Source organism: Fragaria vesca, linkage group LG5 (genome assembly GCF_000184155.1).
Source record: "Fragaria vesca subsp. vesca linkage group LG5, FraVesHawaii_1.0, whole genome shotgun sequence".
Lineage (NCBI taxonomy): Eukaryota > Viridiplantae > Streptophyta > Magnoliopsida > Rosales > Rosaceae > Fragaria > Fragaria vesca.
This window is the reverse complement of record NC_020495.1, coordinates 6,012,407-6,030,078: the sequence shown is the minus strand read 5'-3', so window position 1 is coordinate 6,030,078 and position 17,672 is coordinate 6,012,407. Positions and strand designations below refer to the sequence as shown.

The following is a 17,672-nucleotide window of genomic DNA, read 5'->3' as shown; positions in this document are numbered from 1 at the left end:
TGCGTGTACACCGTTGGACCGTTCTATACATCTACAGTGACCTAAGATCATCGTCTTTGCTAGTCCCTTTAATAGAAAAATATCATGAGATTACATGAAAATTAGGATTACAAGCCTTTAACTTAAAATTAAAATTATTGTTATTGAGTTAACAATGCACGTATATAATTATTTTTGTAATTGATTGTTATTACACGACTATTAGATAAATAAAATAAATAAAAAATATAAAGTAATACATATTTCAGATACACAACTGGTAGTTTGATCCCAACATACCCCTCTCCGGAGACACACATAAATTACAATCCCTCTGTATTTCTATACATGTTGTTGCTCATACTCTAATAAAAAAAATATCTAACAAAAATATATGATTTATTATAGAATGAACACCCATATAATCATACTCTATTGATTTAAAATTACAAATCTCTTTTTTATTATGCTCTGTCGGCGATATAATGAAAGAAACACTGACATCCTAAAGAGAAAAGGACTAAAATCATGACCAACACTTTGAGTCTTTCACCCTCATCATTTGACGTGCTCTCTTTTACCGTGACAATTTCACTTTACGTTCTTACTTTGTCTGACCGAGTTGGCCACCTGCGCGTGGGGAACATCCCATGATTTGCAAAAACCCTTATTACTATACTTCCATGTTTACCCAAATTGCATGCCGTCTAGGACCAACTCGCCCTAATATTTAATCAAATTGTTATCCAAAAAGATCGTAACGAGGATCTGACGTGGGACGCTTAGCCCCCCATATACACCACGAGGTGGGTCTTGGTCTCCAACACCCCAAGCCAACTCAGCCAAAGGCCATATATTAAAGTATTAAACGCCCTTTCACAAACCAAAGGCCGCTTAACCTCACCCTGCCCTGTACACCTCGTTCTAATCCTCTCCACCTCATTCGTCCCCATCCCGAATCTCTCTCCACGTATACTCACACGTGTCGGGAACCTCCCCCAGGCCCAAAAGAAAAGAGAGAAACATTAGCCGTACTTGGGCCGCACCACGAAACATTTGCAGGTTGGAACCGACTGCCCGCCACAAACGACACGTAGATTTTGGTGAGCCGACAGTCAGGCAGGTACGCCCTGTCGTTTTTAGGCGGAGATTGAGCTTTGATTTATTATTTATTTTAAATATAAAAAATAAAATAAATATCTGGTTCTTGCTTTGGACCGTTCCAATCTTCTTGGCTAACTTGTCAATTTTGTGTTATGGTTGGAAAATTAAAAGAAAAAAGGTAGCGTGGTAGGAATGTTTGGATTTGTTTTTGGGGCACCTGAAAATCATTTTGTAATTTTATTACTAATTTAACAATTTTCATTATTAATTCCCCAAAATCACCAACTTAAATTGTATTTAAGTGTTTGTGTATGTTACATATGTATATCGATGTACATGAGCTGTGGAATAGCAGATCGATTTGTCCGCGTGACTTGTGAGAGTAGTGGTCTCTTTCTTAGAAGCTCTCGAAAACCCAACAACAATAAGTGAGGAAGAAGATGAAGAAGGAGGCAGTTATATATGTTCTGGCAAATGGTGATTATAGAGAGGAAGGAGGCTAGGAAGCACAGTCAACGACGTTTGGCATATGGAACGGGTGGTCAAAATGGTAAAATGATGGTAATACGGAAGATTATAAACTTAAACGGTATAGATATGAACGTATATGTACGCGTAGATTGTATTGATTTGAAGTATAATATACTAGCTAGAGTGTGATATGTGTGGAGTGTTTTTTATGATTTGAGTTTTGTTGAATGGACTTTTTGCATGAAACTACTAATTAACTCAAGTAGTCTAGCTATTTAGTACGTACGTATACAATGAGCTGAGTGAAGGTGCATCTATGTAAGAAAAGTAAAAGTTTCTTACCTTAAGATTCAATTTTAGGTAAGGGAATTTGCAGGGATTTTGAAAAATTTAACAATTGACAGTTTCATCAGGCAAATTGCCTTAATTAATAGAGATATGTGGAATGATGGTGAAGAGATTAAGACTAAATGAACCACATTTTGAGAAATCACCTAGAGCTCACCTTAAGTGGTAGCATATGTGGTATGACTATGTCACTAAAACATATTTTTTATTCTTTTAAAATTTCATTTCTCAATTACAAAAATTTATTTTTTTTTTGTCACTTTATTTTTTTCTTTCTTTCTGATCTCATTTGTGTCGGCTTCATCCCCATCAGAGACCAACTTTTGTTTCTCTTTCTTCTCTCATCTCTCCTCTAAACCATCTTACCTTCTTTTCAATTGAAAGGAAGATACCGACTCGATCCATAGCCATATTCGTTAATAATCAAGAAGAGTATATTAATCGAACATGAAGGGCTATAGTTGTTTTATTTGATCTTTAATCTTTACGGCTCTCCTTACCAAGACATGCTCTTGCAAATCATGTCAAAGCTCGTTATCATAACCATGACATGCGTACAGAACCATTAGCCCATTATCATAAAGATTGATGAATAGAATCTTAATCTTAATCAACAACCAAGCAACATAGTTTGTTCTCTAATCTTCTCTCACCCCTTCAAATCTCAATCATCTTACTTTCTCTTCAATTGACAGGAGGGATAGGAGAGGAGGAGATCAAGACTGTGAAGATGACTACGGTGCAGATCATAAGAAAGAAAGAAAAAAGAAGAAAGAAAAAAATAGGGTTCAAAAGAAAGCAGTGAAAAAAGAAAAAAAATAATTTTTGCAACTAAGAAAAAAATGAAATTATAAAAGAATAAGAAAGTATGTTGTAATGACATGATCATGCCACATAAGCTGCTACCTAAGTGGCTCTAGATGAGTTTTCTAAATAGTGGTTCACTTAGCATTACTCTATAATCACCATAAATATTTCCTATCTATAACATAATAAGAGAATGGTAATCGTCTTCATAGCTAGTTACCATAAAATTCTCCAAACCTTATTAGGTGCAATAAGTTAGATACACTCATCTATCCTTTACCTTCTTTTGATGATACTAATGCTTGGTATGAACTCTTAAACCTATATATATATATATATATATATATATATATATATATATATATATATATGTAATGGGTGCAGCCGATCTCACCCGCCCGTAAGTAAAAGTCTACGGTGCAGTTCTTTTTAACTTCCAGATATGTCAATATATATATAGAAACGAGCAAGAATTGCAAAAATTTCGAACAGTAAGCTGGCTACGGAGTTCTGAAAAATATCGTCTCTATATTGGAAAATGTTACTCCGTAGTTAGCTGATAGCTACGGAGTTCTGAAAAATTCCATCTCTATATTGGATATACTGTATCAATACAATTTGTACTGGCCTTTACTATCTGGTATATCAGAGTCATGTTAATTTATGCATGCTCATAATTTAACCTTGATATCAATTATATCCGAAAATAGGTTATCAACTGATACCAATGTAATAAGAGAAGTGATATTTGCCACAAGGCCCATAGAACTATACAAGTACAACTGTGGGCTTGACAAAGGTGGAAAACCTTAAACTTGCATAAATTGCCATAGATTTCAGAATGAGGAAAAGCTTCGGGAGTTGTCCAAGTGTGGAAGCTAGAAGATAGGTACTACAAAAGTTTCTTCAAACTGTACGTAGTTACTTTCTTCTTCCCCCGCAACAACAACCGGAAGTTGATGCGAATTATAATAGCTTCAGAAGGAAGAATATGAAAGAGTGAGCAAGAACAGTAATGGTCTGTGTAAAAACCCAGGAATAACAGCAGTAGAATTGCTGCAAGGTATAAGTTCACAGCAGTAGATGAAACACAAGTAAACAACTCACACTTACAGTAATTAACCAAGAGAGAAAAACTGAGGAAGAGAATTTACTTAATGACTCTAATTACTGTTAACTTCCTTTATCCAAAAACAAACTCACCTATTTATAGGGAGTTACAACTTATTAAGATATTACATGAAAACTCTAAAATATGATAGTAAATAACAACCATTTACTAGCAACCTTGGAATATAAAATTCATAGCTAGAAGACTCTAGAGATTAACACAAAACTACTTGTTAATGATAATGGGCTTGGTTTAACTTCCAACAGTCTGAAGTCAATTCGGAAGGTTAGGGAAGTTGAAGGTGAATCTCAAATTCGACTCATCGTCTGAAGTCAATCCTTGTCAATGTCTAGAATCTGTTGTAACTCAATTAGGAAAACTTTGAAGAATTAGGAAAAGGATTCGGACGTACACCACATAAAATTAGGAAAAAAAAAAGTTTCGAACATCTATATCTATAGATTCAAACTCCAGTATTCATAGATCTCGTTGTGCCTATTAGTGCTGCTCCTACATCATAGTTTATCGCATAATACCCTAGACCCTGTAAGTTAAGCCTCAGGAGATTATAAGACCATCGAGCCCTCGATCTTGTATAGGATATACTGAAGCATGCATGATACGAGTACAGCAGATTCCAATGATGTACCATGGTCATCTTACTGTCATACTTGTTACAGATTCAAGGTTTGTCAAAAGACTCCTCAAAACAGTTTTTTCTTTGTTAATGAATCTGTATACAAAATATGAGACTGAGTACTTGGAACTTTGCCTTTGGTTGCCTACATAAATATATAGGAGGCTGGAGACACTGGATTTTTGAACCTTGGTGATGACCGGCAACTTTGCTCAGATTGTTCTTCAATAGCAATCTCTCGTGGAGATCGAGAGGGATGCAGTTTCATAATCCAAAAGGTGTATGAGTTCTTTAAAAGCTCCAATCTTCAAGTGAATGAAGACATTCCTATTGTATTCGTCGACAACAATCAGATGCGCAGACTATGTGAGGGTAAAGTAACTAAACTCTAGCATCTTCAAGCTCATGTACATGATCCATATATCGCTTTAGTTTTCTAACTTTTGGTTAATTTTGTCGTCTAAAAGATCCACGAAGTGCAGCAGGTCTTTTCAGTCCAAGTGTATCGACTTGCGTTCAGTGCTTATCAGCTTTCAATTTACCTTTGCCAGTAAGACTTTGGTATATTCTAACCCGCTGTATTATACCCAAGTTGATGACTACACCAGCAGCCATTCGCACGGTAAAAGTTCTTAATTTGATGATTAATTATTTTCCTGCATATTCATCTAGCTAATTTCAGATTTATGATCCAGTACGTGGAGAACGAAATCTTAAATGGTTGAGACCATCAAGTTTGTATTGCGTGGAATCCTAGCTAGCTAGGGTTCCACATATGTACACTCTCTTTATTAGCTGAACAAAAAGATACAAATATGCTTGTGTACAACAGTAAAAGGGTAACTCATAGTCTTTTTTTGTTTTGTTTTGTTTTTGTAACAGACAGAAGCATATACGAGAAGTGGAGTAAATATTGCAAAATCTATGAAGTTCTTCTTAGGAGACATGATCTTTGTTCTGTTTGGAAAACCAGAGTATGTAAATCTTACTGAACTTCTAAATTTATCAAATGGCTGCAGATTGCCTGAATATATCATCACAATTCACTATTGTCTTCATATTGCAGTGTGGATATGGGAGGACTACTGGCACATGAAATCATGCACGGATGGTTTTTATCTCAAGGTTTGACATTGATCTCATTTTCGATTTCGGTCTGGATTGTAATTGTACTGAAAATGATAAAAGAAACTTTTGCAATTTATTTATTTATACGCTAGTGATGATATATTCATAGATCTATGTGGTCAATCAACAGGTTATAATCCATTGGAACATGAAAAAAGCGTTGACGAAGGTATTTGCCAAGTAATGTCTCACAAATGGTTGGATTGGTTTTCTTCTGAAGGTTTTAACTCTTCGCGAAAGACCAAGGAGCAAGTTCAATATACAAGAAAGTTGAAAGAGAAGTTGGCATTGGGACTGAATGAATGGTATGATGACGAAGTTTATGGTCAAGGATTCAGAAATGCTATGCGTGCTATTAAAACATCTGGATTTGAAGCTACGTTGGATCATACCCTTAAAGAAGGAACTCTCCCACCGGTAGAGACGACAACCATGAGGAAGGAGACCGCCTCCGCCGCAATAACTGATCAGTTGTTATGTAAAGAAGGAACTCTCCCGCCAGGAGTTACGACAACCATGAGGAAGAAGACCGCCTCTGCCGCTATAACTGAGTTGTTATGGAAGGCTGCTGGAAGCAAAACTGAATCACTATGGAAGGCCACCACCGTTACGATTACCAACTTACTATTGAAAGCCACGGGCGCCATATGCGAAACACCGCGATTTGTTGCTATGGAAGGCCAGCGCCACCACCATTATCATCATGGACAAAGCCATAACAACTTACATGCTTCCATGTCCGCGTCTCCTACTCTCCTTATTATGTTTTTTGGTATATTGATTGAACACAAGTGAGAAACCATAATGAAAATTTAGTCCTAAGTCCATGGTGTGGAGCTTCTCTTCTTTGAGCCAATATTCTCATAAAAACTTGTTATCGGCACGAAAAAAAGCTTTTGGGCTTCGACAAGAAGCTAGAAGATTGGTGTGCTTGGAAACTTTTGTGTTCTTCAAACGGTTCAACCACCTTGCAGAAGAAGATTAAAGCCAGAAAATTGTGATGCCAATGTTGTAAACACCTCAGTAGCGTGATAGAGAGTGGAGCAAGAACAGTAAGGGTTTCAAATGAACCAATGGTTACCTCGTTTATTGGTGTTAGTCATAGTCCAACGAGGTCTCTTTCCACTAATGTCTGCCACATGGTTGATACTGGGGTGCATGAAAACGAACATATATAGATCATCTTCATAAGTTCATAGTACTTAAAACATTTTGGTCCCATTTCCTCAATGATGGGCACAACTCACAAGTCTGTAAAACCATTATCCAGAATCGAACCCTCTCCACTGTTTATGGCTTATCTTGTGCTAGGGAAGTCGCATATCTATTGCATTGCAGCATTGGTGAATTGTAGCCTAGGAATGACAATTTGATCGATCACCCTCAATTTTGAACCTATGATTCGTCTTGATTGGTATTAGCATGGCACAGAAGTTTTCGATATGATTCTGCAAGATCATGTTTTGTTAAAACAAACTAATTGCTAGCTAATAGTGGAAATCAGTGGCGGATCTAGGAATTAGTTTTCGTCTAGGCTAGTTTATACCCTTATATGCGTATTTTTTTTTTTTTTTTGTACAATGTTGTTTCCATGTCAAAAATTTCAAGGAGTATAATATATAATGTCCTCAAAGGCTTATTTTTCTTAAGATGGGGGGAAGAAAATAAGAAATAGTAATGGAAAATAGGAAATTATTGTAGGAAAGATAAAAGAAAACAAAGAAGAAATATAGAAAGAGGAGGAAGATCGAACCCAGGCCAAAACAAATAAGAAAATGTAGAAAAAACAAGAAGGGGAAAGCCGGTATTCAAACCTAGGTCAGGAAGGGAGATGAAAGTCTTAACCGAGCCGACCATTTGCCAACTGAACTATCTTGGATCTTGGTTCATTATGCACAGGTAGTGGTATATATCTAAATATTTTGTCTAAGCTTCAGCCCATATAGTCTTTCAAGTAGATCCGCCCCTGGTGGAAATGGTGTTCTAAACCTAAAAGTTATATGATGGATATAGGATAAATGAACTCGGAAAAGAAATGGTGAAGATGAAACTAAACTCAACACTGTGCAACTCATGGTCTAGATTCTCTAGGATCATGGCTGGATGGACCATTGGGACATGTCTAGAATTGGGTGGGTTGTTTATAATTAAGTTACTAATTTGAGTCTATATAGCAAGATATTAGGCAACATATGTACGTTAGCAACTACTCTAACTCACTCCTATTAGGCAATTTACGTAAAACTCAGAGATAAATGGATAGGGCTATCAGATATGGACCTTCTCTCCCATGTGAGATTTCGAACTCAATCACATTCAGTCCTCAATTCAAACGTACGACAGTATGAAAGGGAACGATACTCTTTTGTGGACTACTGCAGTGAAAGCACGAGTTTGCTTCCGAACATGGCTTGCCCTATTCTGGTAACCATAAAACCCACCGAAAGAGATTGATAGCAAACCAACTTCGTCAAGATTCATAACAGTTCCAACCCCATTATTCTAAAAAAGCAATACCAGACGGCCACCTGTAGCTATAAATCTCCATCAAAAGAAGCTGAGGTCCAGTAGCATGTGCTTTCTTCCTCATAGTCCTCAACCTCTATCAACTTTCAGACTCAAACTTTGGTCCTACGACTAGTCTCTCCTACCCCATTTTTATATCTTCTGGGTTTTCACTTTCTTGGTACTCTGTTTTAACTTTTACCATGTAATTTCTTGTCAGTCTTGGCTTTGGTGGGAGTGCCAGGAAAGTTTTACCAGTTCATGATCATCTGAGATGGTCAAAAATGTTGGGAGACTTGCTTGTCTTTATAGAAAATTTGAGTATTGGATTCTGTTTCTGCTTCTTTTGTCTTTTGGGTCTAAACTGCTTCTTAGAGACAAGAATGCATAGAAAGAAAGAGATGGATTACCATATAAATTGGGTGTAGATTAAAAGTGAGAAAGAGTGAGACAAAGAGATCAATAATATTATAAAGTGGATTGATAACTTAGTATATTCAACACTTCAGCAATTGTATTCTAATAGGTCATCGAGATTCTCTAACAGATTAATCCCTAATAGTTGCCTCAAGAACAACATGCCGAGGTCGTACTCAAGACAATGAAAGTAGAAAATAGTGGTAAGAAAGATAGAAAATATTGGAGGGAAGGAAAAAAAGGCAGAGAAAAATCCTAAAGAGATATTGGTGTTTTTAGGTTTTCTCTTGCCTCGTTTTTTCCCTCTACCTAACTTTTTTCCTCCTAACTATATATCTAGTTGAGCATTCACTTTAGGGTTGTCCCTCCAATTGGTCACAACTCACAACCTTCAGCAACGAGAACCCTTTCGGCAATTGAGTGCACCAGAAGTTGTGGTGATGGAACCCACGAGTGAAGATGGCCTTGCTCCCAAGCTTGAAGCTTTTGCATAGCTTGAAGAAGCTCCAGCACCAGAGGCCGTGAAAAATGCACCGTTTATCAACATGTCACCCTCGGACCTCCAGTTCCAATTCCTCCACTCACTTTCGGGCGCATCCTCATGTTTCGTCACCTATACAAGACAGTCCGACATGCTACATTGTTAGAATAAATAATCCGATATGATATAAATTAACAAAAAGTTACCATGAAACTCCAAGATAAATGTCTATGGTAGATGAGTTTTTTTACCTCTTTACTGAATCTTATGTCTGGTGCAGCAAATCTATTCCCTTGGCTATTGATGGTAGGGTTTGCACTCCCTCCAATGGCATACATCTCCCAATGGGTGTAGTCATTGTTCACCACATGGAAATATCCATGCCTACATCTGAAAAAGTGACCAAAAAACAAAGCATGAAAACCGTAGCCCAACTACTAATAATCTATTAACTAAGCAAAGTAACCTAGTTTATTCTTCGAAAAACACCCAATTAACCCAAAAATTATACTATACTCACTAGAATGACATGCGAATAGGTTCAAATTCGGTTTGTATGTCATTGTAACAAGTAGCATAACTAACTTTACGGGGTGTTCTCTAGTGTATGACGCACTTAACTAATCTAACGGTTCAAGATTTCAGAATTTCAAATACTACTTGGGAGGAATAAACTTTCACTAAACTTTACCTTGGCATCCTTTGAACAAGACCTTCTCCAAAGTGATTGAAGGCAATAGTGACCTGCATGTTCTTGTCCTGGGTATAGGAATCGCTATGTCCCAGCAACATGACCTTATCGTGGTGCGTCATGTAATTGTTCGAAATCGTTATCGCGGTGGAGCCATGGATGGCGTCGACGAGGCCGTCGGCGCAGTTAGACAACGAGCAGTGATCCACCCAAACATGGCTCCCGCCGAAGATAGAAACACCGTCACCGTCTGATATTGTTCTCCACCCGAAGTGGTTCGGGGAGTCACGAACCATAGCGTTACCTCCGGGCTTGCAATCGTGTATGTTGAGTCCATGTATGATAATGTTGGTCACGTACTGGACCGTAATGCATGGTCCGCCGGAGATGTGGACGCTGGCTCCTCGGCCGTCGAGGGTCTTGAAAGAGTTCATGATCAGCTCCTCCTTCAACTTTATCGACATGTCGCGCTCGAAAATGATCCATAAAGGCTCGTCCTGGATGACGGCATGTCGTAGAGTACCTGGCTTAGGCGTGACAGGGTCGTCGTCACCTGAGTCAGTCACCACGTAAATCCTCCCGTCCCTGCCGCCAATGGCGTTTTTGCCGAACCCAATTGCACAGTCGGCCAGCCTCTGGCGGTTCTTCTCCCAATTCGGGTCGCACCGCCAGCAGTCGTCAATCGGGTTTCCGGTCCCACACGACAAGTATCCCAGCTTCCTCCGGGTAGTTGAGGCATTATAGATGCTCCTGCAACAAGAAAACGCAACACATTATTAATACACAATTGAGTTAAAAACCGAAACCGAACCAAACCGAACTGGTACAAAATAATTAGATGTGGAGCCATTGGTTACCTTTGTACTTGTTGTACAACAAGTTCAGGATCTTGAACTGGTGAAGAGGAAACAGCAATGAGGGTTAGGGTGAGGAGAGAGAAGAGGAAGACGAGGAGAGAGAGAGAGGGGCCGGAAGGCATTGCCATTTTGGTCTGTCGAGTGGAGGAGGGGGAGGAGGAGGAGCGAGAGTGAGTGTGGAGAAATGGGGGAGGGAGGGGGAGTATATAAAGAGAATTAAAAACAGAGGGGAGGGCTAAGTAGCATGATTAAACTAAACATGTAGGACCAGAACTGGGTACGTGATTTCAGGGTTTTACAGTGGGGGTTGTGATTGGGTAGTTTTGGCCGTTAAGCATGCCATGAATGATGGAAGAAGAAGAAGAAGAACAAAACACTAAACACTGTACTGCTACTACCTTTACCTTTGCTCTTTTGTTTCTACTCAAATCATCATTTGCTATATATAGGCACTGTAACCTTAATATACGCATGCATGTACTGCAATTCTATAGGGAGGTGATGATGCATTCTTGCTCATTCCCGGTTTTGTTTTTATCATATGGTAGTTGTAAGTATATTTCATTTATTTTACCAAGAGGTTTTTAACTTTTTATACAAACATTATTAACCGAAATTTTATGTATAGAAGTGATGCAATTTTGTTCATATCGTGATAGCTAGATGTAAATATACTTTGTTTAATTTGTTTCTTTAACAAACTACTTAGATTGATAATTCATGTAAATTTGTACGGTTGAAAGAGATTAAAAGATATGATTGTCTAGCTAAAAAGAGTAAACAATCGAAACTCAAACTCTATCTTCAGCCTTCTGAACACTCGATCTCTTGTGTGATTTAAATTTGATCTCAGTTCAAGATAACTACTCATGAGTCTTAACACAGAGGGTAACTGATTTAACGTACCATTGATTTTTGATAAAATTAAAATTGAATTATGAACTTTAACTCCATTTTCTACATCGTATTGTAAATCATGAGTTCATTATCTATCTATCTTGCTCTGGATAAATTCATGAATACTCCGGCCATTAAATAAAAAAAATTTAAAGTTCTTTTATGAACAAGTTTAACGATTACCCACCCTCCACCAATGACATTGTCTCCTCGAAGAACTTTGTGTGTGGAAAACACCTGCTGCGTTCTAAAGTAGGTGTTTGTTACGTCGTTATTCAATTTTCCACAGCTGCATGCTTACTTATTTTCCATTAACATCAAGCTAAGCCGGTAGAGTAGGTTTTGCTCTTTATTAAGATGATCAAGAACTATTTAAGGTAGACCTATAAATTGCACTTCTTCTTGAATTATTAAAGCCTAGTCACATTTCACGTTGCTTTGCTAATGATAGAGACACATACTAAGACCCCAAATGTAGTGAAAAAAAAAAACTATAGAGTAGACGCATGGTTTTCCTGTTTTATTATAATGTTCTTGGAGATTATGAGATTTTATGGCCCCTAAAATTGACTAATTTGCAATTACCGACTTAAAGATTTGCATGTTTGAGTGTAATACGTTATAGTCCAAAACTTAAATAGGCAACTGCATGTGAGTTTAGAGCACGGATTATAAACATCCAAAGAAGATGGGCACTATTTAGTATTAAAGAATTAAGTACACAACAAGGACTCATTAGTACTCTAGCCATGCGTGACACAATTCTAGAAAGGCAATGATGAATACTACATAAATAGATGGGATACCACTTTGTGCTATAGTTTTGAGATTCATTTGCATAAGTGGGCTAGATGCAAATGTTGTATACGTATCAAGTAATATGATAAATAACGTCGCACTCACTTGATAGATCGTTGTATTATCTTAAGTAAGTTATTATCGTATTATTTCAAACTTATCAAAACTTTAATCAGATGATTCAAAATATTTATATACATTTATCGGTTCTATATCGTAGGTGTTAAAGTAATTTTTTTTTTTAATCAGTCGCAAACGTAATCATGTATAATATATATTGTTTTCATTCTTTTTTGACAAGATAATGCACTTAATAAATCCGTGACATAATTGTGTGATGTACTTTGCGCACTTCAAGGACAAGCAATGCCAGAAATTCTTGAGAAACCATATGAATTCCGTTATTTCTTCAAATTTATTTGAGCCGAAAATCCCTCGTGACAAACGCACATGGCTTATGCCACAAAATCAAACCCAATAAGGCCCAGTAGGCCCAACCTATCCCACTCAATTTCCTTCAATTATTTCCCTTTATAAAACTACTCTCTCAGCTGACATGGCACACAGCTAGCTCAACCAACGCCATGTGTCAGCTCCACACCACATGACTTGGCAACGGCCACCACCGTGCTGACTTGGGCAGTGGCCACACTGAAAGCCACCTCCTGGCCAACAAATTTCATTCTCCCTTAATAATTCAGTTGTCGATACGATTCGAAGGATCGTAGCCGTTGAAAATGGATTCGAGAGGTTTCCGGGGCCGTCGGTCGGAGAATGGTGGGGTTTTGATCGGCTTTTGGTTAAGGGACAACGTGAGGGTACCGGTCGTTGTTGAGCAGTTGGCCCGGCAGCCATGTTGGGTGGTTTTATATTTGGGATTGATAGTGGCGGGTGAGTGAAAACTACTTGGCAACTTAAGCTCCCAATTGATACGTGGTGGCTATTTTATGCTGCCATTTGGTACCATCTTTGAGATGAACCAATGGCTTTGGCTTTTTCTGCACATGCTGCACTTTCATATTTCACCATCAAGCAAGATTTTGTTCTTAGATCCTTTGGGTGGATTTTAGCCCAATTAATTGCATAATCTATGGATTTTTACTTCTTTATATATAACTGCATACTTTCCTATGTTCATCCATTGTTAGTTAATATTTTATTAGTAGCGTTCACCTGGTTAGTGAATGACCAAGAGAATCATGATCAATCATCCTTGGATGTAAATTGAATGGTGACAGTATTATTTTAAAGTTAAGTTGTATTGTTTTTCAACCCTTGGATTCAAATATAATGATGGTTGACCAAAGATCTCCTGACCCATGACCGTTAGCATCTCTTTCGTGAATAAATGAGTTTCGATAAGACGAGATTGTTCTTGTGCTGGCTGTACTCAATTGGCTCATTAGTATCCGCATTCATAGGCAAATGATGATATAAGTCGATCATCGTTTTACTTCAAATAGGGTCAAGCTTTTCAGGTATTTATGGTTTGGTCAAGCTTTGTAGATGCACTCTTTGGTAGGATGTGTGCCAACCGATATTTTATTTGCAAGAAAAAGACTTGTATTTCCATCTTTACAAGGCAAATAAGAGATTAATAATTCAAGAACTTGGAGCTACTGCTCAGAATCCACATTTATCACCAAAAAAGATGAACAAGGAAATCCTAATGGGATGGAGTGGACAAAGATGGACACCACTCACCAAGCTTGATATAGGTTTCAAACAGCAGTACTCAATTATTTAGTGCTGTTGATCAAATTCTTAAGACTTTAAACTAACAGGCAAAACCCTACCATGTTACCAGTGGGACTATATATGGTGGTCTTATTTTAGGCATTGATGTAAGTTTTTGATGGAGCTTCCCACCCTGCAAAATAGATAATGACATGAAAGCTGCACCCCAACAGGTCTAGTACTACTTGAGCCATTTTACGAACCTTGACAACTGGTTAGATCAAAGAAGCTTGTGGCTAACGCACAGATGAACTCACCCACATGAACACCCGGAAAACCATCGTCGTGTTGTTGGAATTAGTTATCTATCACTGGATTGGGTCACGAAAACAGAATTTAGTGATAGATACTTGCATTCGGTAACTGAAGTCACTACTAGTACATTTGCATTAGACTCTGGAGCAATGTGGCAAAGAGTAAAGACAACTGAGTTTTACACTAGATCAGAAAAACAGAATGAAAAAATCTGGAATATTTCACTAGTCAGTTATCATAGCAAATCAAGATCTTAATCATATATTCATGTGGCATGGATTTACCATTACTAGGTTTAGTTTTCCATTTGCTACAAGCTGATGGTAATCATATCAAACCTTGCTACTTATGTCAAGGCATAATTACCTCTCACTTTAATCAGTAGTGTTTTGCAAGACTCCTTGTTAAATGTCAGACTTTCATCCTGTTCAGTGTTCACCATGATTACAACCACTGCTAGTTTGTACCTTGTGTTTCTCTTTTGGGTGTGTTTTTCTTCTAGATCTTCTACTTTTCTTCATTTTTCCTTTCCCCTTTCTCACAATGGCTAGGTTGAGCAGAAACAGTTTTGGAATCACAGCAAAGGCAAAAACACCTGCAGATTAAACGGATGACCTGCTGATTACATATTTTGGGTCAGTGGAGCTAGTGCAGCGTTAACTAACACTAGTAATCGATTGATTTCAAACTTTTAATACTCCGGAGCACTATATATAGAATTTTCTTATTCCATGAGCTTGTACAAAAGCATAAGTGAAATGACTTGGTGATCAAATACCGGTTATTTTTCCTGGACTTGTCTGGAGGTATGGTTTGGAGTTGTCTGGTCCAGGGCTTTGGAGGCTTTTCTTTGTCGGGAAGTATTTGGAGGCACTATAATGAATCCTAATGTCTTTTTTTTTTTTTTTTTGCCAGTGTTATAAGGTCCTATTGTTAGCACCGCGTGGTTTGGGCCAAGTTGATTCTCAATGTTTTTTCTTTTAAGACCAAGCCTAGCAATCGTCTGTTTCCAAAACTGATTTTCCGTCCAGATGAACAAGAAAGTTTGGAAGTCTGGAACCAATAAGGGGTGGCTGTGAATTGGCACAACTATTGCATACATGGAATTTTCACCAGAGAAACACTTGATCAAAGAAACACTAGCTACTTTGATTTTTGAAAGTATCTTGCCATTCGTTGTCATTGCACATTGCCGAGCATTACATCTCATAACCAATGTCTAACTGTATTGAACCACTAAGTTAACGAGTTCAAAGAATGAATTCTATTTCAAATCGCATTCATTGGACTTGTAGATAGTTCCACAGAACCCGTTTTTTCAACGATTACGTACATCTCAAACAAGTGCACAGGTTGTATAATTGACACTAAGTATCTAATGGACCATTTATTGTAAACAAAAGAGAATTCCCGATGGATTTGATCTGATCGATAAGCAAGTTGACATACAAAGTTAGCTTTTCTAGAATCATGAAATTGAAGAATCTTTAAACCTTAATTTCATTCCTAGTTAGATGATTTATTCTAAAAATTCAACAATCCAGACGTGCATACTAGAATAGCTAAATTCTTCGAACTTTTCACAACAAAATGACATTAAAGATATTCTTATTGTTAATATAATTAGTTTCCTCCAATATTATAAATCAAATTAATTGGTATCATAAAGAAAACTCTAGTCCTTTCATATTCAAAAGCCTCCGTTTTTTCCTTGGATCAAAGTTAACACAGACGGTTTAGCAAAAGGCAATCCAGGTCCAGCAGCTTGTGGGGGTGTGTTTCGTGATGCCTCAGGTGGGTTTTTAGAGAGTTTTTGTCATTCGCTTGGATGGAAGACTTCCTTTTATTCTGAACTTTATGTTGTTATCTTGGCAATTGAAATTGCTCATGATAAATGGTGGGTCTACTTATGGTTGGAAAGTGACTCTGTTAGTGTGGTAGCTTGCTTCTCTTCCAGGTCTTTTTCTCCTCTGTGGAACTTAAGAGTTCGTTGGAATAACTGTCTTTCGATAATTCGTCAAATGAACTTCCGTTGCAGTCATATTTTTAGAGAAGGAAATATGGTGGCTGACAAGATGGCAAACTTGGGGTTGTCAAATGCTTCATTTACTTGGTATGATAATCCTCCTACTGAGCTTCATGGTTTCTTACAAGCGGATTATTTGGGTATCCCTAATTATCGGTTTTCATAGTAGGAAGATTGCCTGGTTTTTTATGGGTAGAAGAAACAATGTCTTTTTGTTTGTTGTTTTGGTTTGTAATTGGAATGGTTTTGGCCTAGTCCCCCATTCCTCTTTTCATGTAATTTCTTTTATTATTTTAAATAAAAATTCTGATAAGGGACGGGCGGTAGGTTCCTGGTTGTAGCGGTCCCCTTTGGGGTAGAGTAGGTGCTCTGTCAACCACCAGATTGCTACAGAGGAGCTGATATCGCCTAATCCTTGTCAGTTTAAAAAAAAAAAAAAAGTTTTTGGCTTCTCGGTTTTGAACCAACTGGACTTAGAAGCTATATCATTTTATTTCTTACGTACCTTCAAGTATGACAAAGTCATTGTTAAATTGTGATCGTCAGAAAACATTTTTAAACAGCAGCAATTTACAAATCATGAATGAACTGTGCTGGTTAACCAGATGGACTTTATAGTGATAGCAATGCTTTTTGCTCCCATCAATGGGTTTATAGTGTCTCATGTATTCATGTAATATGTAGTAGAATCGCTTTCTAGTTCAACTGCGGATTACCTTCCACATTGTTTACTAGATGGAGTTTCTTTTCATCTTGACAATATCTGTAAGTTCAACCCTACAAGGTTACAAGTACCTGGTGTTTTTAACTATAATAGGATAATGGCATAACTTGGTATATGCAATTTTTACTTTATAGCGATAGCAAGGCTTCTTACCCCATCTGTGGGTTCATACTTCATAGTGTCTGATGTAATATGCAGTTGAACCACTTCCCCTATTTAAGGAACTAATTCAACTGCGGATTCCCGCCAACATTGTTTTTCATCTTGACAATATTTACCTGGTGTATGTCATGTCAATAGCATACTGCTACAACTTGGGATATGCACTTTTATAGACCGAAAGTTGTAGTGAAAATTGCTGGTATGTCTATTTCAACATAGGAAGATTTGCAGCTTCCTGTATCAAAATCCAGAATGGGAAGATTTGCAGACATTACAGCCACTTGCAAAAATTTGGGACAGACTGTTAATTTGATCACCTGTTACATTTAAGTTCAACTACATCAGATTAGCTGCCACATTACCAGACCATGTAAATGCTCTCTTTATCTATCGTTTTAACACACACAAGTATAAATTAAAACATCCTCTGCTCCTTGCATATCTTCACCTGATTTGGTGCAGTGGTGTACTATAGTTCTGTAGCCTATATGAACTTTGGATAACAAATAAGTTTTGCATTATATTTGCGTTCTACAC

General features: G+C 37.5%; 1 protein-coding gene across 1 annotated transcript; it reads right to left on the bottom strand.

Moving 5' to 3' along the window:
* Window positions 1-8,537: 8,537 nt before the first annotated feature.
* LOC101295811 (probable pectate lyase 18-like) lies at window positions 8,538-10,698 on the bottom strand. Its single transcript, XM_004299121.1, has 4 exons — window positions 10,537-10,698; window positions 9,680-10,429; window positions 9,240-9,378; window positions 8,538-9,120 (listed from the first exon to the last, which is right to left on the bottom strand). The coding sequence occupies exons 1-4, from the start codon at window positions 10,662-10,664 to the stop codon at window positions 8,899-8,901; spliced, it is 1,239 nt and encodes a 412-aa protein (XP_004299169.1). The 5' UTR covers window positions 10,665-10,698; the 3' UTR covers window positions 8,538-8,898.
* Between the last annotated feature and the right edge of the window lie 6,974 nt (window positions 10,699-17,672).

Bases quoted from the DNA above. Each gene is read 5' to 3' on its own strand.
- LOC101295811 (XM_004299121.1), bottom strand. From the start codon at position 10,664: ATGGCAATGCCTTCCGGCCCCTCTCTCTCTCTCCTCGTCTTCCTCTTC. The intron at 9,379-9,679 runs GTAAAGTTTAGT...TCACTTTTTCAG, and splicing joins CTTGTTCAAAGGATGCCAAG to ATGTAGGCATGGATATTTCC. The intron at 9,121-9,239 runs GTAAAAAAACTC...TGTCTTGTATAG, and splicing joins ACATAAGATTCAGTAAAGAG to GTGACGAAACATGAGGATGC.